Source organism: Eulemur rufifrons, chromosome 19 (assembly GCF_041146395.1).
Source record: "Eulemur rufifrons isolate Redbay chromosome 19, OSU_ERuf_1, whole genome shotgun sequence".
Taxonomy (NCBI): Eukaryota; Metazoa; Chordata; class Mammalia; order Primates; family Lemuridae; genus Eulemur; species Eulemur rufifrons.
In genome coordinates this window covers 114,752,290-114,776,782 of record NC_091001.1, presented here as the reverse complement: position 1 = coordinate 114,776,782, position 24,493 = coordinate 114,752,290, and the positions used below count along the sequence as shown (strand labels likewise).

Sequence of the window (24,493 nt, the reverse complement as noted above, 5' to 3'; positions counted from 1 at the left end):
GGGGAGGCAGCCCCTGGCAAAGATACAGCCGGGGGCTCTGGGCGCTGCGGGGGGGGGTGGGGTGTCTATGGGCTGTCAGCCCTCAGCCCAGGCGACCCGTTTCTGGGAGCTTGCAGAGCTTTGCAAGTTCCTCTAAGAACATGAAGTTAGGGACACGTCTTGCAAGTGAGGGCCTGAGATTCTGCTTCTCTGAGAGCTGGTGGGGGCTGAACTTCCGCTAGCAGGTGGCCGGTGAGCTGAAGGGCCACCAGCCACAGTCGCCTCAAGCACCGAGTGAGAGCTGAACTGTGGCTCCTGGGGACACACAGGGGCAGGTTCCTAGGAGCCTCTGGGCACAACTTTTGTGTCAACCAGTCAGTGAACACCTGTTTCACGTGTGTTTCTGTTTGAAGACCACGTATTTAACAGGTGTCGTGGCCTCGTTGACGCTGAGCTCAGGGCTGCTCCTGCCTGCGGGTGGCTTATCTGTCAGGGTTGGCAACACGCGTGGGCTCCCAGCGAGGCACTTAGGGACCCCTGGCACTTCAGCTCTGTGTCTGGGGCCAGTTTCAGCCGCAGAATCACCAACAGAAAGCACAAAAATACGGAAAACGAGGCACTAAATAGCCCACAGAAAGGACTCGTGTTTACAGCCTGAGGGCGGAAAGGGGACAGCGGAGCGAGGCTCGGTCCCCTGCTGGGGACACGCCCTCAGCACTCTGGACACCCCTCCGCTCTGGCTGTGTCCAGGAGCGACTGCAAACTGCTAAGAGTATTGACCTTGAGAAAACAAATCCATCGTGGCCAGCAGGAGGGCCTGCGAGCACGGAATCGGAGGGCGTTTGCAGCCCTCCTGGCGCGGGCGTCCTCCGGAGGCCTGTGTTCTCCCGGCACAACAGAGCACACACCTGTGCCGGGTGGCGAGGCGCCCAGGGCGAAGTGGGCTCCGCCAGCGCATTCAAGGTCGGGCACTGACGTATGCGCGGGGGACGGGGCAGGGAGGGGCTGCACCGGCTGAGTGCTCCAGCCCAGCCGCCCCTGGGCGGGGCCGAGGGGCAGTGGCGGGAAGGCGGTGCCCGGGCGTTCTGGGGAGCCGAGAGGGCGCGGGGACCGGGTTCAGGTGAGTGGTGCAGCCAGGACAGGGCTCTGGGAAGACTGCGCTTTTTCCCGAGGTGACTAGCAGGATCATTCCTGCCCCTGCTTTCTAAGGAAAGCAGCTGTAACTGTGACGTCAGAGGATGCAGGCCCCGGGCACGGCCCGGCCAGCCCCGAGCGTGGGCGCCTCACCGTTGCTGGCGCGCTGTTTGATGGTCAGCATCTGCTCGCCGGACAGCTTTGCCTTCTTCATCGCCGACGTGGCCCTCGGGCACCCGGATAAGCTGGGGGAAGACAGGAGACGGCCGTTAGCCACAGGCCTCGCAGAGCCCCGGCCGCAGAGGACAGCCACGAGCAGGACACAGGACAGCACCTTTCGTCAGACAAAGCCACCGTGTGCCAGCTGTGCACACTCAGGGAGGGGACACGTGCACGGCCTGCCGTGTGCCAGCCGTGCACACACAGGGAGGACACGTGCACGGCCTGCCGTGTGCCAGCCGTGCACACGCAGGGAGGACACGTGCACGGCCTGCCGTGTGCCAGCCATGCACACGCAGGGAGGACATGTGGGCATCATGGAACCTGTGCAGGGTTGGAGTCAACGAGCCACACCCACAAGGGCAGCGAGAGCAGAGCCCCCGACTCGCCCCAGGTCCCCTCACTGGGCTTGAGGCAGGTCCTGCCTCACCCCTCCCCGCCCCTCCCCCAACAGACTATTTGGGGTGAATCCCAGAGAAAAACACCCAGCCACAATGTCCTTATTTGTCTAATTTTTCAGCCCGTTGGCTAATTTCACCAACTAAAGGGTGTGCTTTGAAACCTCCCAGGTGTCTCGTGACATTTGTGACTGTTGGTTTCTTTGCCTCAGGATGCACTGGGCTCCTGTGTGGCGGGTGTGTCTGAGCGGAGGCGCCGCCGTCCTGTCTCTCCCTGGCGTGCGTTTGCTGAGGGCAGAGCGTGCTCCGGGCCGAGCCCCTCCTCTGCGGAGCCGAGCGGCTTCCTCACACGCCTCGGCCGCGGGGCCTCCGTCCCGACCCCAACCCTCCCGCGCAGGGACCCGACGGGAGCCGTCCCCGCTGTGCTCGGGCACTGACTGTACGGGTGCGAGGGAAACTGTCACACGTGTGACGTCACGTATATGCGACAGTTTGTGTGTCGCTCGTACATTGCGTTTAGATGAGCCCCGCCCATGGTGTCGTGACGGCGAGTGAGGGGCGTCCGTGTCCGTGTCCAGCCACACCCCATAATCGCACGGGTCGGTTACGGAATCGTCAGAAACATCTCCTTGATGCTGTGTTAACATTACGAAGCTTTCTAACTGCCTCTTCAGACACATTTTTCTAACACATTTTCTGGTGGGGATATGAGTGGTCATTTTGAGGAAATCGTATCTTTATATAACAAATATTTCCTTGTCCTTTGTCCACACCGAAGATCTAAGTGGTCTTTTTGCCCTGATGTTTGCATCTAGTAACTACTTGAGAATATCTGCTAAACTCTAAGGAATCATTGCCGTGGCCTGGTGGGCTCTTCCCGGGCCCCCCACGGCCCACTCGCGGGTTCTCCACGCCGGCCGCCCGTGTGTGTGCCGGGCCGGCGCCCTGTCCTCACGCGTGGTCTGCAGAACAGGCCGTCACATGCCTGGGCGCCTCCCCTGCCCCCGCTCACGGGCGCTTGCTCCGTGGAGTGCTGGCGCCGTGCCAGGTGTGCCCAGGTGCTCCGGGAGCATTTGTAGCTGGACTGGCTCCAGCGTCTTCAGTAGCAACACAACCGTAGAGGAGGGAAGGTCGACTCCACGTAATCTGTATTTTCTCCGAGATTCAGCTTTTGCAGAAACCTTTCCCCGACCTGCTCTCCGGGAGCACACAGCTGTCCACGCTCTTTCTCTTTCACGGTCTTGTTGCAGACTTTTAAAGGACGTGCTCAGGGGAGTCCCTCTAGGGCAGACGCTGTATTCTCTCTGCCCTGGGGCTACGTGCCTGCCGAATTACAGGGGCGCCCTGGGAGGGCCCCTCACAGCACAGGGCAGAGCGGGGCCTCCCTCCCGGCTCGGCTCTGTGCGGGCTCCCCGGGGACCCTGCTGCACAGAACCTGCGGACTCCAGGGAGCGGGGCAGGCTCCGGCGTCAGATCATCTCCCCTTAAGTCCACGTCCACCACCGACCATGTTCCGTGCTCTCTAAGCCTTGGTGTTTTTATTTGTAAAATGGAGATTAAAAACCAAACAAAACCCTACTTTATAGGGGTATTTTGAACAGTGACTATAGGAAAAGTATGTTGAATGACAACAACAAAAGGCAGATATGAGGTCAGCCATGCCTGGAGAGACGGGGCCTGTGCCGTCCCGTGCAATCACACCCCAGCGGCTCAGACGTCCCCAGACCTGGCCCTCTGAGGGACACGGGAGTCCAGGCCCCCCTGCAGCTGGGCCCGGTGACGGGGGAGTGGCTGTGCCCGGCGTGGACGTCCCGGCTGGAGGGGCCTCCCCGCCACCCTGGTCCTGGGGGTGGAGTGTGGTGGCCCGTGGCTCTCTCCGCGCCGTCAGCTCCGCTCCCTGCCCCTCCACCCCGGGTGCCTGGGCTCGGGGACCACGCAACCAAGGTTTGCTGTGTGGACAAAGGAGCCAGTGAAGGTGCTGTCCTGGCTCCGCGCGGCCGGAAAACTGGAGGATCCGAGGTTTCTGAGGTGCTTTCCAGGGGGGGGCTCGCAGGCCTCGGCCCGGGGTCCCCTCAGGAACCTCCAAGACACCCACTGCTGCTCCTGCCCCCGACCCCAGAGCTGGCCGGAGCCCGTCTCTCCTTTCCTGCTTCATCCTCTTGGGTTCACATGATTTCTCTGCCCCTCTGTGCATCGGCTCCTCTCGGCCTGGGCGGCTTCTCTGCATCCCACGGTGGGCGAGAGCGACGCCACGCGTCCCTGTGTCCACGCGCCACGGGCCCCGCGCCGTGGAGCTGCGCCAGCGCCCGTCACCCGCAAGGGCGCACCCCGCGGGCAGGTGGGTCTGTTTGTCCTTCAAAGGAGATGAACTGAGGTTGGCAGGTGAAAGTCCCTGTAAAGACTTTGTTCCGTCCACCGCTAAGGCCTCACGTAACGTGTTCGAGCTCAGATATTTTTTGGAAGACCCAAGTCCGACGATAATTCCGGGCTAAGCGTTATTCATCACCAAATGAAACACAGAAGCACTTGGTAGAACCGACAGAACCACGGGGGCAGCAATTGGGAGGGGTCGGCAATTCTCGGTTGAGGGCATTGAGGGGCTTCACTCCCCTCGGGGTTTCCAGAAGCTTCCGGCACCAGCGGGCCTCTCAGGAGGGGAGCAGGGGGAGCCTTCCTCCTCTCCACTCTGCTCGCAGCACTCCCGCCCCCTCCTGTCCCGGGTCCAAGTGGTGGAGCCGGCAGGATGCGGCGGGTAGGGGAGTGCTGTGTGGCGAAGCCAAGGAAATTTCCAGCAAATACTTTCACAGTTTGAGAGCAGCAGCCAAGAACAGCTGCTCACAGAGATGCCAAGTCCAAGGCCCACAGGGTGGGCAGGTGCACAGTGGCCCCGTTAGCCTGATCTCAGGGAACCCCGATCCCCCAACCTCCTCACGGTGCCACCGAGGGAGCAGCTCCGAGACGCAGCTGTGGTCGCGTGGACGTCCCTGCCCCACGTGCTCGGGGACTCAGGTCTTTGGGTGGGGACCGAGGCCCCCCAGACGCCCTCAGGGGGTCTCCGCTCTAGGACACCTGGGGTCCCGGCCTGCCTGGGGGCCGGAGCACCCTTGACGCCCTCTGGGGGCTCCGCTGGGAGGGGGCGGGGGCTCCTCAGGGCTTGATTTTAAAAAAATCCCACAGTAACTGTCTTTAAACAGTCGTAGGTATGAGGTGTGGGGTGGGGTGACCCCACCCCACATTCTCCGACCTTGAGGACAGTCAGAATTAGGTTATGTGCAAGGAACTAAGTGCAGAGAGAAGAACAAGAGCAGGAACACTCAGCGGAGGGTCCCGAGGAGGAGGGGCCGGTGTCCCCCGCTGGGGACGTTCCCCAGCTCAAACTCCCACCCGCGCCAGACTCAGTCCTGATTTTGAAGGCCGTCTTTTGGCGGCGCTCAGTTTCCAGTTAATAAGGCTGCCAGCCGGGCATGGCAGCCCACGGTGCTACCCACGGAGCGTGGGACTTCGGGAGAGTTTGGGAAACTAAAGTAGGAAACAAAGGCAGGCCCGGAGAGCGATGCCTTCTGTGCGAACTCGCCAGCACTCGGTCCCTCCATTCCGATCCGGTGACTGCAGCGCCAGCGCGGCTGGATTTGGAAGTGAGCCCGTGAGCAGCCGGTGCGGGCGGCTCTGCCACCTGCTGGCGCTGCTCCCTCTGTGCCGGGCACCTGGCGCTGTGGGCCCAGAGCCGCCCGGCCCCGGGACCGTCTGTGCCCGCCTCCTGCCAGGGACGGGCACCCAGGGTGGCCACAGCGGAGTGAACCGGTAAGTGCTGAAAGGAAGACCCGGCAGCCCATGCTGGAAACTTCTCCAGTTGGAACCTGCGTCTGAGCGCAGCTCCGCAGGGACAGTCAGTGCTGGGAGGCTCCGGGCAGCAAACAGTTAACAGGCGGCTCCCGCGGCCCCGCTGACGTCTGGCACAGGCACCAGGAGGAATTCCAGGGGCTCCAGGGGAAGCTTCGCAGGGCTTCAAAAGGAGCTCAGGGAGGCCTGGTGTTTTTATCGGGCATCAGCCCAGAAGGGACCTTCTCTGCACAACATCACAGCTGAAAACAGCTACTCAAGTACAACCCTCCGGGTCGTGGTCAGGGGTCGTGGTCAGGAGGACCTGGCGGGGCAGGGGTTGCCCTGGAAGGAAATGAGGAGCTGGGGGTTGGGGGGGGAAGGTACGTGCAGGGACCTTGCTCTCTGCGCAGCCCAGGAGGTGGCGGGATGACAACTTCCCTAGAGACCAGAACCCCGGACCACGAGGCCCCAGCCAGAGGGACGTCGGGGTTCAGTAGAACTCAATCCCGACTGATTTCTAGAAAGACCAGTTCTGCACATCCAGAGGCAGATTCCTTTAAACTGAGGTTTACTCTCACGATAACTTATTTGCTGTACTATTCACTGTTTCACCATCACTAGCACAAACCTGTCACCATGTGATGTGGAGTCTGTGTGAGGATCAACACACTCCAGGTACAGCACGCACACCGTTACCATGGCAACGCTGTCACCGTATGCCATAGCACAGTGTTTATCGTGCATGGACTCCCGACCGTGGAGAGCGTTTACCAGTGAGGCAGCGTCGGCGCAGTGTGGCCTCGACTCCTGCGCCCACCCAGCCTACCCAGCCCCTGCCTCCCAGACGCTGCCTGGACTCCGGCCCGGGGGCTGTGAGCAGGCAGAGGTTGGGCTCTGAGCCCGGGGTGTCTCTGCTCAGCGGAGGGGAGGCCGCTCTGGTCCCTCCTCAACCCAAGGTGCGGAATGTGGAGTCCCCCCCGGCCCCAACGAAACTCTGTGCCAAACCGGGTGCTCGCAAGCCATGGAGAGAGGAGGTGTCTTCAGAACAGGCAGCCCTGCTCCAGGACGACAGCCCAGCCACGGCACAGAGCAGACGGCGGCCTGGGTGGGCCGGCGGGTGAGCCTGGGGGCTGCAGGCTCCGCAGTGGCCGAGCTTCTCTGGCGTGTCCCCTGCGTCCGTCACACTTTGCTCACATGACGGGGGTATTAGGCTTTTGTGGGCACTTGGGATCCTGGCCACGGTGTGTGGCAGTGTCACTGGAGCTCTGCGTCCTGCTAAGGTGGGAGGTTTCAAGGGGCTCTTCTCCACGCGCCGTGGCAGGGTCTGCGCTGTGCCCAGGGCCTGGCCGCAGGGACGGCCTCCTCTGTGCAGAGTTCCCTGACAGGCCAGGCCCAAAGCGGGAAGCCCTGAACCAGTGTGGCCCCATAGGAGAACAGGGAGAAAGTGGGGTGACGCATTTGTGACGAGAGGCAGTGCCCACCTGAGCAGGGGACAACCGGCCAGGCCAGGGCCGTGAAGGGGTCTTCCAGCCCTCTGTCCCCTCCAGACTCCAGGGAAGCAGGGGCTGGGGCGGGGCCCGGACGCAGGCCTCTCCCCAATGCCCCTGACAGGGAGAGCCGGGCCCGGCGGGTGCCTCAAATCATATATGAGAATGAGGTTTGTAGAAGAACACGATTGAATTTTAAGAGCTGAAACGAACTTAATAACCAAAAATGACTTAAAAGTCATGAACTCAGAATCAGATGTCACCGAGGGAAGCTGCTCCCCAGAGGGAAGCCAGGGCTCCGGAGAGCTCCGCGCGGGGCACGCGTGAGGACGTGCCTCTCCGTGTTCAGACGCAGGAACTGCGGCTCCCCAGCGACGGCAGTGACCCGCATAGCTCTGCGCTCTTGCACAGGGGCCGTTGCAGACAGGACCCCACGGGCTCCTCCCGCCTGCCCGGGGAAGGCCGCAGGGGCCGCCCGTGCACAGGGGCTGGGGCAGGAACAGCGGGACTGCGGCGTGACCGCCAGCGAGCAGACGGGGGCAGGTGGGTGGCACAGCCTGAGGGACGGCAGCCCCCGCAGAGCCCCCCGCAGCCGGGAGCCCCCACCTGCCCACCGGGTCAAGCCGGAGCCACGGCTGTTCAGCAGCGACTGTCAAAATACTGCTAGAAAAAGAAAGCCCGAGAAAAGACGGTTGAGGAGCCATTTCTGTAGGTGGCCGAACTTCCGGTCTGTCCTCACTCCCTAGGCGAACAAGGTTTAGCCAGCGTCCTCGCGGGCCGCAGGGCGGAGGTCATGACAGATTGACAGCAGCAGCCGACCCCTGCAAACGCTTTGCTTGTCACGTGCCGCAGGCCGCTGGGACGTGGCCTACTGCGCGGGCAGCCCACGGCCGTCCCGTCTTGCAGAGCAGAAGGCTGGGCTCAAAGTAGCCCACAGGCCACACAGTTAGTGACAGCCGCGGGATTTGCGCCCCGGCCACACAGCACTGTCCTCTGGCTCTCACTCCTCCCTCGTCCTACGGCCTTTCTGTACCCTCCAGGGTGCCGATGCCACCCCCAGGGCTGCTGCCCTGTGGGTACAAATCTCCTTAAGGGACACTTGGGAGCTCATGACCTGCTGGTGACACCTTGGGGAGGTGACGTCCTGTGGGTCTGTAAAGACAGATGTTTGTGGGAAGGGGGTGAAGGGCCTGGGGGGGGAGGGCGGGAGGAAGATCTTGAGCCTTGAGCCTGGGCCTGGGCATGACTGAGGGGCGGAGGGGCAGAGAGGGCAGGGGCTGGCCCCCCGCGGGCTGGGCCCTGGGGCTGTGCTGGGGAACAGCCCAAGCCCTTGTCCCTGTGCAGGGACCTGCTTGGTGAAAGGGGAGCTGACGGTGCCGGCACGCGTGCGTGTGTGTGTGCGTGTGTGTGTGCACACGCGTGTACCCTGGCCTCGCCGTGTGAGATCTCAAGGGCAATTGAAAGCAGGTGGAAACCGCCTGCCTTTGGGAGGGGAGTTGAGAGACCAGGTCAGGGAAAGCACGTTTGGTTTCTCCTTTAAACCCATTAACATCGTTTGCATTTTCTACCTGAGCAGGAATTTCTTTAATAATTAAAGAATTATTCTGTAAAAGTTTTTAAGACTCAGAGGCACATATCCTGAACATGCCATTACGCCTTTTGGTTTTTATGTCAACGTTTGCTCCTCGGTGTGGGGGGGGGCTTTGCAGGGAGGCCAGAGAGGCTCACGCACACCTTGTGCAGAAAGTTACGGCAGCAGAAGGCACCACTGTCAAGCCTTCCCAACGGCCATGGCACTTGCACTCACGCGCGTGACACCTGCATCTGCCTCTGCGTCCCCTCGGGCCTCCCCCTTGCAGCTGGGCACCCCGAGCCTGCCGGGTTCTACAGCCTCAGGGGTGGGTCCCCCTCAGCTCACTCAGCCCCACAGAGACCGTCCGGCGCCGCCCGATCCCACGAAACAGGCCTCTCCCGCCACTACCTGACAGCATGTGTTTCCTTTTAAATTAAGCAAATAAAAGTGAATGAAGCTGATCGGCTATTCGGGAAATTTTCTCCTAGATCCTTGGCACAGGCATTCACGGTGAGGCCACCGTTCTCTTTCCCCCGGTGGGGCCTGCAGAGAACGGATCTGGAGATGTTCACCGTGCCTGTGTGTCTAAAGTTGAAATCTGTTTCTTACTGTCCATCCTGCTCTAACCAACTGCAAACCGCTGTCCCGCTACGGAGCGAGGGTTGAGGGCGCTGGGCCTTCAGACCGGATTTGGTTTTGTCTCCCTCTCTCCCCAAACCTCCGCACGTCCTCAGTGTGACACGACAGTTGCAGCCTTTCCTCTCGGCACGCGGGGACCACGCAGACGCGACCCCTGACCCCGCCACGGCCGCGTCCCAGAGCTCTCGGCCAGCCGCCCCAGCCGGGCCGGGACGCGACCACTCACCTCCGGTGCGTGAGGAAGCTGCCGCTGACGTGCCCCGAGCCGTCGCAGCCTGGCGTGGGGCAGGACATGCCCTCCGTCTTGACCGACTTCCAGGAGAACTGGGAGCCATTGAGGTACCCGTCCTTCTGCCTCTTGGCCGCCAAGGGGCACCCCGAGGCGCTGCGGTGGGAGGCGTACTTCCCCGTGATGTGGCCCTGCCCGTCACAGCCGGGCACTGGACACCTGCACGGCAGACAGAGGGGACACTTTATTGTCCTGCCACCCGGGCCTGGCCGCCTCTGCGCAAAGTCCAGGTAACCTGACAGGTAGCAGGAAGGAGGTGCCGTCCCAGGCGGGCGGGAGACAGACCGGCGCCACCTGGTGGCGGAAGGGAGCATTTCACCCGGGAGGAGAGACCCTCCAGGGGACGGAGGCTTCCCTGGGAGGGGGTGTCGGTGCCTGGGGGTGTCGGTGCCTCGGGGTGACGGGCCCAGCATGACACACAGCCCACTGAGGCTGCTGCAGCCAGTGGCACACAGGTGTCTCTTACAAAGACACCACTTTGGAACAGAATCGTAGCTTTTCTGGTAGAAAAATACAAAGTTACAAGACATGATGGGGTTATTTTTTAAAAGTCTGTCTTGTGCTCAAGAGCCAGACGACAGTTACTGTTTGGCTGTGTTCTCCGGAGGCCGCGCAAGCCCTGCCAGCCGGCACAGAGACGGCGCACAGAGACAGAAGTGGGCACAGAGACGGGGGTGGACACAGAGACCAGGCACAGAGACAGGAGTGGGCACAGAGATGGGGCACAGAGATGGGGGTGGGCACAGAGACAGGAGTGGGCACAGAGACGGAGGTGGGCACAGAGACTCAGCACAGAGATGGGGTGGGCACAGAGACGGGGCACAGAGACAGGGGTGGGCACAGAGACGGGGGTGGGCACAGAGACAGGAGTGGGCACAGAGACGGGGGTGGGCACAGAGACGGGGCACAGAGACGGGGGTGGGCACAGAGATGGGGCACAGAGATGGGGGTGGGCACAGAGACGGGGCACAGAGACAGGGGTGGGCACAGAGACGCGGCACAGAGATGGGGTGGGCACAGAGACGGGGCACAGAGATGGGGTGGGCACAGAGACAGGGGTGGGCACAGAGACAGGGGTGGGCACAGATACGGGGTGGGCACAGAGACAGGGCACAGAGACAGGGGTGGGCACAGAGATGGGGTGGGCACAGAGACGGGGGTGGGCACAGAGACAGGGCACAGAGACGGGGTGGGCACAGAGACAGGGCACAGAGACAGGGGTGGGCACAGAGATGGGGTGGGCACAGAGACGGGGGTGGGCACAGAGACAGGGCACAGAGACGGGGGTGGGCACAGAGACGGGGCACAGAGACGGGGGTGGGCACAGAGACAGGGGTGGGCACAGAGACGGGGGTGGGCACAGAGACGGGGCACAGAGACGGGGGTGGGCACAGAGGCACGGGAGGACGGTCCCCAGAGCGGAAGCTCCGCCGAGGCTGCTGCAGAAGTCTCCGCAGCTCTCGGGCTGCAGGACCAGCCCCCGGCCCCCAGCCAGGAAGGTTCTGACGGCAGACCTTACGTTCTACAGAATTTGCATCTCCTATCTATCCTGATAAATCTTAATTTGTTTTAATAATTTATGCTTTAATTCATTTTTATTTTGTTTTAATTAAAATCTTCCCCCAAAGACGTTGAGTGAGACTGAAATTTCAGGAGGCCGTGCCTGGTATGTCGTGTGGCGCTGGCGCTGGTACGGGACACACGCCCCGTCAGCTGCTGGCAGCATCCGGCAGGTGGGCCTGGGCCTCAGTCCTGCCCTAGGACCAGGCAGGGCAGAACCGAGGGCTTCTGTGAGCCAGGAGGTGGCAGACACCCCCTGTCACCCCCTGTGGGTGCTCAGTGCCTGCGGGGCCTCCAGCCTCTGCCCTCCCAGCAAGTCCAGTGGGGGAGGGTTTGTGACTCGGTTTCTCAGACCGTGTGGGGGGAGGGGTTGGTTATCAGCTCCTTGCTGGGCCCCTGGAGCTTGCTGGCCAATCGGCAGACACGCTTTGATCTGGGCTGGTGACATGGCCTGCAGCTACTGACAACTCAGACGCCGGCTGAGACCATGGTCTCTTTCCCTGCTGGTGTGCACCTGCCTGGCGGGAGCCCGGCCTCCTACCTGATGGGCTCCTGGTCGTCCTTGTCCTCCTTGCTCTGTGCCACGCGGATGCCGCTCTTCTTCGCCCTGGGGCACCCTGAAAGGCTGAACAAGAAGCGTGGCTCAGACAGCGTCACCGCGGGCCCTGCAGGGCCCTGAACCCCCCGGAGGCTCCGGCTTCAATCTCGCCCAGGCCTGAGCTTCGGGTACCACGGCCACACGCTGGGTGCGGGCCTTTCCCACGCGGCCCTTCCACGGCCTGGCGGGAAAGAAAGTTGGCGAGGGGCTCAAGGAATGGGGAGACTGGACGCCGGAAACGGGGGGACTTGTCAGTTTGGAGGAAAAGAAGCAGCCGGAATCACCAGAGAAGATGCTGAGACGGAGCCAGACACAAAGAGAGACAGAGAGAGAGACAGAGACAGAGAGACACACACAGAGACAGCGAGAGACAGACAGCGAGAGAGGACGGATGGACGCGTGTGCAGAGACGGCGGCCGCAGGGGAGGCCGCAGGCCCCTCAGTGTCTGGGTGACCAGCTGGCCTGTGCCCAGTGCGGCGCAAGCGCAGACCGCTGGCCACATCTGCAGAAGGTGCGGTGGGGGCTGAACGTGCCTGTTCTATTTGATTTTCAAAATTTTGGATATAGAGGATTTGGAAGTGTTTCTAAAGGGAGTTTTCCAGCTGGAACAGAAAGACACACACACACAGGAGAATACACAAAATAACTCGGATGTTTGGAAAGGCACTGAGGAATCAGAAATCAGGCGTGAACTGGGAGGTGGGCGGTTTGCTGAGGGGCCCTGGGTGGGTGGAAATGGACCCCCTACGCAGGCGCACAGGTGTCGGGGGCATGGCCGTCGCCCGCACATTCCGGAGCTTGCGGTGTGGTTTCCCCTCGGTTCCGAGTCTCTGGAAGACGCAGGTCCCCGGGTGAGAGCCCCACCCCCAAGGGGTCTCATTCCCTGTCCAGCCCTGGCCGCCTCCCCGCGGGGTGTCTGTGGGGGTCGGAGAGGCAGCACCTCCCCTGGGAGGGGGCGGAGGGCGCCAGGGGCCGGGCTGGGGTCAGGAGGGCGTCCCCCCCCCCCCCGCCCTTGTCCCGTCTCCTCCTTTTGCAGGAAAAGGAAAAGAGGAGGAAGGAAGGGGAAAGGCGAGGGCCCGAGCTCCCGGCTCCCGTGGCCTTTGGTTGCCCCTTTTCCCTCCAGGGGAGGCCTGTGCCCCACCGTGCCTTCCTCCTGGTGGCCTCGCGCTGCCACAGGGCCCTTGACACGTCCCGGTTTCCCCGCGTCCGTCCACCTGTGGCGCCCGTGATGCCGGGTAGCTCAGGGAGCACTGCCTGTGCGGCCCCAGTGCAGGCCCCGTCCAGAACTTCCCAGCCCCTTTGTTTCCTGGGGACAAGCCCCTGTCCCCCACAGCCTCTCATCCCTCTGTCCCTCCCTGCTTCCCTCTCCCCTGCTGCCGGCCAGTCCTGCGCCCTGTCCCTCCCGTGGGCACGGCCTCAGCTTGCAGGTCCTCCAAGACGCCCTGGGCCCCCAGCCCCTGCACCAATCCCAGGAGCTCTCGGGGCGTTTTCCACGGCACCATCCGAACCCTTGCCGCCTCCACAGGCTCCTCCAGGAGGCCCGTTCCTGGGAGTGTAAACCACGCGCCCAGTCACCTGTGTTCCCAAGTCCCGGCCCAGCCTGCGCGGAGCCAGTGACAGTCAACTGTTGAATGAACTGACGAATGGGGAAAGAGGAGTGGGTGGGAGGGCCACGGAATCCGACCCCAGGGCCCAGTCCCACCCCCAGGATTGATGTGGGGCGAAGCTGAGCCCCCCGACCCCAACCGCGGAGGCCTGGCCCGGCTCTGTGATGCCCTCCCACCTTAGCCCTGCATGACTCCCCATGGACTTGGGGGCCAGGCCCGGCTCTGGACCACCGCCAAGGCCTGGGCTGGGTGTGGAGATAAACCCACAGAGCAAATCAGCAACATAACAAGGTTTGGCTCTGACAATTCTGTGACCTCCAGGGAGCCCTGACTTCGGCACAGCACCTGGCCAGGGGCCCCAGAAGGCCTGCTCTAGGGCCAGGGAGCCCGTCCTCGGCTTTTCTAGCTGTTGGCAAGTGGGGCCTGCGGTCTGTGTGGCTCTGGGGCTGGCCCATGGCGCCCGAGAAAGGCTGGTACGGCGGGGGTGGGGGGGGCTCTTTAAGGGACCTGCTCGCCTGCAGGCAGCTCAGTGCCTCTGCCTGCTGGGTCCCCTCCCTGCCCTCTCTGCTCCCTGCGGGGCTGGCCAGGATGCCGGTCCCCCCGCCAGAGCAGGCCTGGCCTTCCCTGCAGCCTTTCAGGTCCCCACCGGCCCAGGGCCCGGGGGTCTCATCTAGGGGCAGAGCCTGAATGCTTGCGCTGCAAGTTTGATGCTTCTCACGTCTTGCTGGTTTCCTGCTTGGTGGGAACTTTCCCCACCAGCCGGCCGAGCGCTGGGACCCAGGTGTGATGGAACCGAAGCTTGTTCCAGATTTCAGAACTCCCTTTCTCTGCTTGTGGCTCGGACATAAAAGCCGTCACTCGCGGCGGACCCGGCCTGGAGGGTCTCTGGAACCGCCGTGCTGGGGATGCCCCAGGCCCATCTTTCCCGGCGCGGGCACCGGCCGAGAGGGGGACAGGAGACGCCAGGTACTCGCGGTGCAGACGCGGCCCGGTCTCTGAGCCTCGGTTTCCCCATCCGTGTCACAGTGCGGAAGTGCTTCGTCCGGGCCATGAAAACGGAAGTGATGGTGGGACGTGCGGTGCTGGACGGGGAAGGTGCTCGGTGACCCATATCCTTCACTGTCACCTTGTGTCTCCACCGTGGGCCCCTTTTGGGGTCCAAAAGTCACTCGCCCTATTTTCTCCTCGCAGGGCAGACCCCTCCCCCCGAGTGCTGCGGGGCGAGGGGCCCCCAGAGGCCGGGTCGTCGTATCTGGACCCGACTTCCACTTTCACAGGTGCTGTTGTCTTCTCAGCCACGTCTTCTTCCGTGGCCGGAGCAGCACTGGCGGTGGCCAACACCCTGCGTCCCGCTCGCCCTTCCCCCGCGCTCACCCGGATGCGCCTTGAGAATCTGAGTTAACGCGGAACAGAATCGAGCCCACTGTAGCTGGGGGGCGTCTCTGACTCCTGACTCCGATAATGAGATAATGACGTTGCCTGGGACCCTGGTGCACCCAGGCCCCCCGCCCCCCACGCAGGCCCCCCCCACCTCCCTCCCCGCCCCCACGCAGGCCCCGCCCCCACCTCCCTCCCCTCCCCCCACCTCCCTCCCCTCCCCCCACCTCCCTCCCCTCCCCCCACCTCCCTCCCCTCCCCCCACCTCCCTCCCCTCCCCCCACCTCCCTCCCCTCCCCCCACAGGCCCCGCCCCCTCCCCTCCCCCCACAGGCCCCGCCCCCACCTCCCTCCCCGCCCCCACGCAGGCCCCACCCCCACCTCCCTCCCCTCCCCCCCACCTCCCTCCCCTCCCCCCCACAGGCCCCGCCCCCACCTCCCTCCCCGCCCCCACGCAGGCCCCGCCCCACCTCCCTCCCCGCCCCCACGCAGGCCCCGCCCCCACCTCCCTCCCCTCCCCCCACCTCCCTCCCCTCCCCCACAGGCCCCGCCCCCTCCCCCTCCCCCCACAGGCCCCGCCCCCACCTCCCTCCCCGCCCCCACGCAGGCCCCGCCCCCACCTCCCTCCCCACCCCCACGCAGGCCCCGCCCCCACCTCCCTCCCCTCCCCCCACGCAGGCCCCGCCCCCCCCTCCCCGCCTTCACCTCCCAGCCCAGGACCCCTCGCACGGGCCGCTGCCCTCCCGGGGGCACGCTCTCTAGGCCAGGGCCGGGTCTGCAGCTTCCGCACTTGGGAATAAAGTGACTCCTCCTATGAACCTGCCAAGACAGCCACCCCATGGCCTCAAACCTGAAACTCTCACCCAGATGAGTGATTCACTGTCAAACGCCATCGTTCTGTGGCTGTTGTTTCAACACCTTTTCTAAGTCTGTTCCTTTGCTCAGAACGTCTTTCTCCCCCGACCTCCTGGAAGCCCCACTCTCCTTCCAAGTTCGTCTCAGCGTCACCCTCTCTCTCCTGCCTGCGAGCCAGACGCCCTGCCGGGAGGAGGGTCCCGCCGCCTTTCAGATCTGTGCTCACCGATGCAGCTGAACAGTGCGTTGGAGGCTGGGGGCCGCTCCGGGCACACGTGCCCGCACCCCGTCCGAGAACCCCCGTCCCTGCTTTCTCCCAAGGCCCCAGGGACGCATCAGGGAGTGACATACGGGTTTGTTTTCATGTCTCTTTTCTCCGCAGATGCTCTGTACCTTGAGGCCAGGAACGTCCCAGTTATCCGTGCTCCTTCGCCTCCGGCACGTGGCACGCGCTCAGTAAGTGTTCACCGACCTACCGGGTTTCTAGGACTCTGAGCTGACCTTTAGGATTATGTTCTGAAGGATTAACAATTTCTGGATGGAAACTGTGTTCTTCCCACCTCACGATCATCCCTGCAGGGCCCTCGTGTGTCCACATCTTCACCTGGAATTTTATAAACGACGGAAACACAGACACACTTGGAGGACGCCTGTGTCCTCTGGGCGGAGGACTGGGTGCGGGCTGGGCACGCGGACAGCCCGGTGAGCCGGGCTACAGGGCTGACGGAACCGCAGAATCCGGGTTCCCAGGACAGCGGTGTGCAAGGGAGGCTGCGTGTTCTCCGGGCCAGAACGGTGCCTGGAGCCGGTGGCTACACGGCTCTGTGCCTGGTGTGAGAGCAGGTCCCGTGGGTGGACCGGAGCTGCGTAGTAGATCCCAGCAGCTCCCTGGGGAGGCGACACGTCCGATTGCGTGAGGGAGGCCGAGATGCGCCCAGGCTGCTCCGCGTCCAGGAAGGCGTCACCAAGCCTGGCTTCTCCGCTGTCTTCAGGACCTGGGGACCCTGCATGTCACAGCAGGTATGTCGTTTGGGCTCCTGCCAGGACTTCCCGGAGCACAGGGGGACACAGCAGGTGGGCACTGTCCGACCTGCGGCCGTTGTCCTGGAGGCCTGGAGTTTGAAACTAAGAAAGTGCGAAGTGCAAGTGCCCGACGGGAACAGGCGCTGACGACGCAGGCAGCTTGGGGCCTCCATGTTCCTGTCTTTCACCTGCAGCTGGGGTGAGATCATCCCGTGTGCTGGTGAGACTGTGCATGTCAAGGGCTCACTGTGATTTTTGGTACATGGTAAGTGCCCAATAATTTCTGTCTTTTGTTATCACAGGGCGCGGTGGGACCCTGACGGGTACAGGGGGCTCTGGCGGGAGCCGATTCCCACGGCACAGACACCGGCAGGAAGCACAGACGCCGCCTCTGCACCGCAGCGGGGACTTCGGGGCCCGCGGTGCTCCTGCTGTTTGGCCCCACTCACGAGGCCCGTGGGACGCGGGGACGAGAGACAGCGGGGGCCCTCGGGACGCGGCCTGGCAGGACCCGACGGAGCAGTCGCTGCACCCGCAGGTCTGGGGGTTGCAGACGGAGGTGGCCACGGGGCAGGGTCAGAGAGAAGGAAAAAGATGACTGGAAAACAAGATTTTTTGGGAAAAGCCTGAAAAAGTTTTTTGTTTGTAAACAAAGATACAAAGATAAACCCCGTTAATAACTGAGCTCTGCGGGTCCCTTTACAGACAAGTTGGTGACAGGTTTGTCCTTCCCTGAGGACAGGGCTGAGCAGGGCATTTGCCGAGGGGTTTTCTGATGAAAGGCCACAGTCAGTGAGCACTTGTCAGGATGAAGTCAGGAGAGCTCCAGGTGCTGCGCAGAGACGGGGACACACGCTGCCCTCGGGAACAAGCACGGCAGGGATCCAGTCCGCCTGGGACGGCCCAGGGGGCTCCGCTTCCGCCAGGGCCACTCTCCGGGCAGCTGCACGAGGAGGCGAGGCTCCAGCCCTGCTGTGTCACCTCCGGGCCTCTCGGTCTCCTCGCGGTCAGGTCAGGCAGGAACGACACGCCGACTGCTCAGCATGGCTGTGACGGCGGCAGGTGGGTGCACACCGCTCACGCCCCAGAGCCCGCCCGGCGGGAGCCGTGCTGCACGACCGCTGCGCCAGACGGCAGCGAGCCCTGTGCGTGTGGACCAGATCTGGCCGTGCACGCGTGTCCTGTGAGAGGAGGGAGCGGCCCCTGAACACGCCTGGGTCATTAGTCTGTGACCTCTCCTCTCGCTAGAGCCCATGGAGGGGGCGGGAGACGCCTCGGACTCACGTGACTAAACACTTAAGTTGTGGCACAACTGGGAAAAAAGGCCAGCGAATCACTGTGCAGGTGACGTTTTCTCTCTGGCTGGGACGTGGGTAACATTATCTTCACGTTCCTGGGAAATGGACACTAGCAGATTAAAACTGAAACAAGTTTTTCTAGTTGTATTTATGGCCGTAGACCTGGAGAGGTTTGTGGTTCCCCTGTTGGCTTCTGGCTGTCGTAGTGGCCAATGGGCACAGGACGGCCCTCGGCTCTCTCTAGTGGCTCATTTACATAAGAACCGTCAGCGACTGCAACCCTTTCGCCCATCGAAGTGCTCAGCCGCGTGTAGGCACCTGTGCAAGGAAGCCGTCCCTCGAGTGAATGGTCTGACCACACACGTGGATGTGCTCAGACCCGACAGGGCTGTGTGCAGGACTCAGGTTTGCCGGAAATCAACTCAAGTTTCCTTTCCAGCTCCGTGGTCAGCCCTGGGCCACTGACCCCAGCATAGGTCACAGCTCGTACTTAAGCTCGAATGCATTTAATCACAGGCTTATGCTCTATTAGCACTTACTATTCTATGATATATGCAAAATGAACAACAACGTTTAAACCAAATATGACTGCAGCTATATGATGCCACCCCCCCAGAAAGTCGGTAGAAAATCAGACATTTAGACATGAAATGACCAGGAAATGTTCACCTTATAGCTATGCAGACATTATAAAATGCTGGACGTTCTGGCCATGGGAGAAGACCGAGATATTTCTTTTCTAGGACAAATTAAAATAAAGACTAACGTAGAATGTGCTTGCTTGTCACTTTATATTTAGTTGGAGTTTTTAAACATTTTATTTAATCTAAGCCAGTGCTCTAACTCCGGCAGCCCCTGGCTCTTGCTGGCTCTTGCTCTGCCGTCAGACAGAGCGGCTGCTCCTGCCCGCCCGGCGCAGCCAGGCCGACGCCCGAGACCCCCGACCCCGGGACGGCCGACCCAGCCGACATTGCGCAGTGTCCGCAGGCCGCTCGGGGTGTGGAGCCTGGCGGTGGAGGCCGGGGGCTGCCCGACACCCGCGGCGCACAGGACGCCCACAGCAAACAGCCTGCTGCCCCAGATGCCAGCAGCGCGCAGGGTGAGAGTCGTTGTCAAGAGAACGAGACGTTTTCACTGATTCTCGAAAATCCTCCCGTAAATCGCAAACTTCTGTTGTCTGCGGGGGCTTCGCAGTTGGCGCCTCTCTCAGACACGAGCTCCTCAAACACCGCCCCCAAAGCTTGGAGTCACTCACAGTAGGATTCTGGTGACAGGACAGTCACCGCCTGAGTTCGCCGACCCAAACCGAGCCAGCGGCCAGGTGAGGTCCCCTCTGACCACCGGGATCTGGTCACCCCGGGCAACGGGGGCCTCACTCTGCTGCGTCTGTGCGAACAGCCCAACAACCGCCCGGGCTGCTGGGGCCGCTGTCACCGTCAACTGCCGACACTCGCAGGAGCCGTCCTAACTCCCCCCTCCCTCCCTGTGGGGGACGGCGCTTTGTGACCCAAAGTTTACAGCGAGGAGAGGCGGCTGCTATCTCGGAGCCCAGTTTCCTTAAGGGCGGACGCGGCCGTTCTCCACTGCGGAGGCCTCACTCGGTCGGCTCCAGTTCAGGAACGTTCTTGCCCCTCCCTCGGTGCTGGGTTTTGGTCCCAACTGAACACGGACACTGATTATCCGCAGTGGATTCCCTCAGTGTAGACAGTGTATGGACAGAGACCCCGACCACACCGCGGTCAGCTCCTGCCGGCGCCGGCCCTGGGCCTCCCTCTCTGTCCCGGGGGACTCCAGTCGGAGCACGAATCCTGCGCGGTCTAGTGACAGCGCCCAGCCCTGGAACTGCGCCAGGATGTCCTGCCACCCGGCCAGCCCTGGCAGGGCCCTTCTCCCTGCCTTCTCCTCGCCTCCACGCACCGACCTGCCCTGCTCCTGGGTCGTCGTCCGCACACGTCCCCGCGGGAGTCGGGGCTGAGACCAGTCCCTCCCCGCAAGGCCCCGCGGCAGCGTCCCTGCTCCCCTCACCCTGGCCCCCGGACAAGGTCTGCCTGATCACCCTTGACGCCGGGGGATGTTTTGTCTTTCACGGCACGAAGCTGCTGTCCGCGCCCGCCTGCCTGGCGTAGAGGAGACACTCACGGCGCCTACACAACGTCAACGAGAGCAGAAGTCTCATCTCAGTGAGGAATCGCCAGGCCCCGTCGCAGGCGCCGCCCCCTCCTCGGGGTGCCAGGCCTGGAGTTGGCGGCCTTGGCATCTGCGCAGCACCGGCCCGATCTTCCCACAGCGGCCGGGCGGCAGCTCCGCACGCTAAGGGATCCGCGCCCCGGGGCCTTATTGTGGATCCCGCGCCTCTCCTCGGCGTTCTCAGGGGTCCTTAGCGGGGTCTTTAACAGGCTACATGTGACTCTTTTCCCTGTACTCTCTCAGTTTAGAAGCAAGTGCTACGGGACGCTCTAGGGCTGCTCTCAAGGAAGCCGTGGACTGCGGGGAGGTGTCGAGAGCAGCGGGCGGCACTGCGGGGGCAGCTGCTCCTGGCACGGAACCGCTGGGTCCCTAACTTTACCAGGGCGCCAGGCCGAGTGCGCCCCAGGCCCGAGGTGGGTGACATCCCTGTGACGTCAGCCGGAAAGAGCAGCTGTGGGGAGAGGAGCCGCGTGGGCACGTACCTCCGGTGAGACGCGTAATTCCCCGTGATGTGTCCGGAGCCGTCACAGCCAGGGGTGGGGCACCTGCAATTAGAGATGCAAACTGTTGACTTGAGAGAAATTGAGTTCTCCGAACAATCAGTTTCTTGCTGGCCCCAAAGCAGCCTCTCTTTGTGGCTTAAGCTGCTCCTGGAAAGTGTCTACGCTGCACTGGACACTCCCAGCCCCTCCCAGCCCCGCCGCGATGCCCGGGGATCCCGTCGGCGTCACTGTTAGGGTCCCACAGTCTCCGGAGCACCCGGCGACCTCGGTCGCTCGGCTCTCGTCCCTTCCCTCTCCGCCTTAGGTCCAGGGGAGGCCAGTTACGACAGGCGTGTCTTGCCCCAACCCACGCGTGAAGCACGGCTCACGTGTGAACAGACGTCTAGACAGTGACCTTGCTCTGAATGCAGACGCCAGCATCGCAAAGGTCACCCTGACTCTCCCCGGGGTCCAGTGAGGGCAGCAGCCTGTCCGGACTGTGGGCTGCAGGCCCCGATCTCTGGGACTGTCCCTGTGCACACAGGTGGGCGGGCGTCCCCTGAGGGTCTTCGCTGCCTTTAGCTGACGGGAGCAGAACCCAGGAGGCCGTGAGGGTCCCCCGGCCAGCGGAGACCAGGACGGTCGCTCACTCGCCTGTCTGGACAGCCCCCTCGAGGCTCTGCTGCTGCTCTGCCACGACAGGGCCTTTCTGGAGGCTTTGACTGTTGCCCCCACGTGACTTCTCAGGTGGGCCGTCCAGGGAACGGTTACGGCATGGCAAAACACCTTCAGTTTATACCATTTCAGTTGCGTTTGTGACCACCAGGAATAAAAAGGAAGGACAAAATTGACAAAAAAATTATCTTCCTTTTCATTGAATTTGTAACTCTCCCCAAAAAAGAAAAAGACAAGAATGAAGTGATTTCATAAGGAATGTTTCCACCTCGCAGTGAGACTCAGGTGCCCCATCCCTGCGCAGTGAGCCCCCGAGTGTTTGCAGGGACAGATGCTCAGGGAGCGCACTGCTCCACTCAGAAAGGCTCTGGCTGCCGGTGCTGGGACCAGGCAGCAAACCACCTGCTTACAGGTGGGCTTTCTGCAGACGGGAGGGGAATGGCGGGGAGTGGAGTGGAAATGCGGGAAGTCGACTAACTCCAAGTCTGTGAATGTCACAGTTGGCACTGGGATGTGTAAACGACTCCCAGTGTCCCCTTCGGTCCTGAGAAAGGACACGTGGTTCTAGATCTCAGGGTGTGGACGCTGACACTCGTAGCGCACCGAGGGGCAAAGCTGAAGGTGTGGCCGGCTCTGCGGAGAGTGGACACACATCGGCCAGAGGCAGCTTCCGTGCACCCATCAACGCCCCGTTAGTGAAAGTGGGATTGGGTCTTTACAATAAAGGTTTGAGGCAGATCAGTGATGAGGTATTTTAAACAGTCTGCATGTCAGAATAACTCCAAATCTGATTGTTGGCCTGGTTTTTGTTAGAGCAACAGCTGTTTGTATACACTTAAATTTTGATCACGAGACTATTCCGTCGATTACTGATTACTGTCGACATGGCAACCCAAACGGCTCAGCCAGCTGATTTTCCCAGCGGCTCCGGCTCACTCTCACGGGGAGGAAACTGACAGCAACAAAAATCCTTCTGAGAAAAGCTGATCTTCACGCAAGTTTGTTTTGAAAATGTATCAAGAAACAAATTTTTCCTACCAGCCAATAATATATACTTTGTCTTACCTTTTGCTCAAGCAAAGAAAAGCTTTCTTAAATTCCTCCTAATTTAAGTACATACTGCCATTTATTTAAAATTTATTTATTTTAATATTGTTAAACATTTTTCAGATGTCTTTTTTGGGGGGGGTGGAAGGAAGCTGACCTATTTTGCTCAGATTTAAAGTGAGGTAAAATAGCCAGAATAATGCAATTAAAATCAGATTTTTACTACCTATGAAAACGTTGCCGTAGCTGCCATGCATTTAAATGCCATTTGCGAATGTGTGACCACCATCTGACAAGAAAGGTGTCTCAGTTGTCCTTGTGCACCACGAAAACCACAAAACAATACTGATTGGGCTCATTTCGAGAGCTTTCACAGTGCTGGGAAAGAAAAAACCAGCGGAGGGAGGACTGTCTTTCCTAACAGGTTTGCTTTCGCTGTCCGGGATTCCAGCTGGGGAGACGGGTTCGAGCCCCAGGTCTGCCCCTGGCTGGCTGCGGGTGCGGGGGGATCCTTCACCCTGCCAGAACCCCCGTCCCGGCCAAGCACCTGTCCCTCAGCGGGAGGAGGGTGACGATGACACTGGGCTCAGGAGGGGCTCGGGGTCCCTCCCGCTCCCCCGCGACGCCACCCGGCGGAGCTGCCCTGCGCGTGAGCGGAACTCAGCCCAGGTGCACCTGAGGCCACCGGAACAGCCCCCTGTCTTCTCGGGGTGGTGACTCAGCTTTTCCAGCTTTGGGTGGTGCTTCTGAGCCACGGAAGGCGGCCCCATGATGGGTTTTCAGCTGTTCTTCCTCCCAACTGCCCGCGGTGTTCATTTTTATGCTATTGTTCAAGCCTTTCAGACTGTTCTAAATTCTTAGATTTACATACAAATTTCCTAGCTTTAAGAAGTCTCAACTTCAAATGTACAACTCTGCGAAGTCGGTGGATGAGGATGTGATTGTCCACCCGGGGAGGGATCTTGTTTCTCAGACGAGCCAGCTGCAGGCCCCGACCGTGGGGTGGGCACGACCGATGCTCGGAGCTCGACCGGCATCTGCCGGCCCCAGGGCTCGTCTCCTCCATCAGGGGCCCGAGGACCCGGGGGACAATCGCAGGCCGCAGCTCGTGCCGCTCAGCTGGGCGTCCAGTGGCAGAAGAGACTCCCTGGGTTTCCATGGCAACGGCCCTCGACCCTGCCCGGGGAGGCACAGGGGCCACAGCAGCGGAGGGGGGTTCAGAGAACACTTGGGAGCTTCTCGCTTTCCTGAGAGCTGCCACGATCAAGGGCACTGAGGCTGTTTCAAGTTCCGATGATGGTTACGGATGCAAAGTTGCATTAAATAAAACTCCGGCTTCATATATATATTTTCTCTTTTCTGTGCCAAATGTACTATTGGTAAAAATACTCAGAAAAAGGAAGTGATGAATAAATAATCTTAAAATCTATCCTTGTCACCCCACAGATATATTCAAGACAAAAATAGTCCTGATTTTGCTTTCTCTCTGGTCATGTGTTTGCCTAAGATTAAACAATATTAGGAGAAAGAAAATTTGGGTAGTGCATATGACTGTCTGGCTGAGAAAATTGGTCTTGTTTAGGTATTTAAAAACGGTGATGGAAAAAATCGTAATAAAATGCTTTAAAGGGTGTTGAAGTTAGGGGTGGCAAGCAGAATTCAGGCAAAATGGGAAAAAAACAAAAAAACAAACACTCGCAAAACACCCAGAAACACTAGCAGCATTGTGGCGTTCTGATTTCACGGCAGGAGTTGTTCTCACATAGGAACAGCTGAGTTTTTGCTGCTTTCGCAGCTCTAAGCGTCTGAGGGTCACTGACCCTGACCAGACCCAGCCCCCCGTGTCCCTGGCCTTCTCGCCGCTGTTCACCAGCAGAGAAACATCCTGTCTGGACCTACAAGAACCATCGTGGCCACATGTGCATGGAGGTCACAGGTGTAAACTCTAACACCAGAGAAGAATTTGATGTCTATGTGTTAAAAGACATAACCACACAAGTCACACAGTCTTGCACTGGCACACATCAGCACCACAAAGGTGTGGCGACCGCCAGCTTGCTTCTCCAACGCACCTGGACCTGCCCCAGCCTGGCACAGACCCGTTACTGTGCTCTTGTCTCCCTCTTACGAAACCACAACCGGAAACAGGGCAGTGGAAATGGAAACGGGTGTATCTACGGACTAAAGTCGTATCATTGCTTGATCATTCATGCAAATGTGTTAAAGGTGCTTCCTTTATAGTCT

The 24,493-nt window shown here is 61.1% G+C and overlaps 1 protein-coding gene across 5 annotated transcripts in view; it reads right to left on the bottom strand.

Annotated features, from left to right (window-relative positions):
* The window catches only part of MYT1L (myelin transcription factor 1 like), a 425,635-nt gene that overhangs the window by 11,223 nt on the left and 389,919 nt on the right, over window positions 1-24,493 (bottom strand). For all 5 annotated transcript variants that reach the window (XM_069495366.1, XM_069495367.1, XM_069495363.1 and 2 more), the window contains 4 exons: window positions 20,528-20,590; window positions 11,642-11,725; window positions 9,478-9,699; window positions 1,267-1,358 (listed from right to left, as the gene is read on the bottom strand). In XM_069495366.1, coding sequence (XP_069351467.1) covers window positions 1,267-1,358; window positions 9,478-9,699; window positions 11,642-11,725; window positions 20,528-20,590 — 461 coding nt within the window. The remainder of the gene's footprint in view (window positions 1-1,266; window positions 1,359-9,477; window positions 9,700-11,641; window positions 11,726-20,527; window positions 20,591-24,493) is intronic.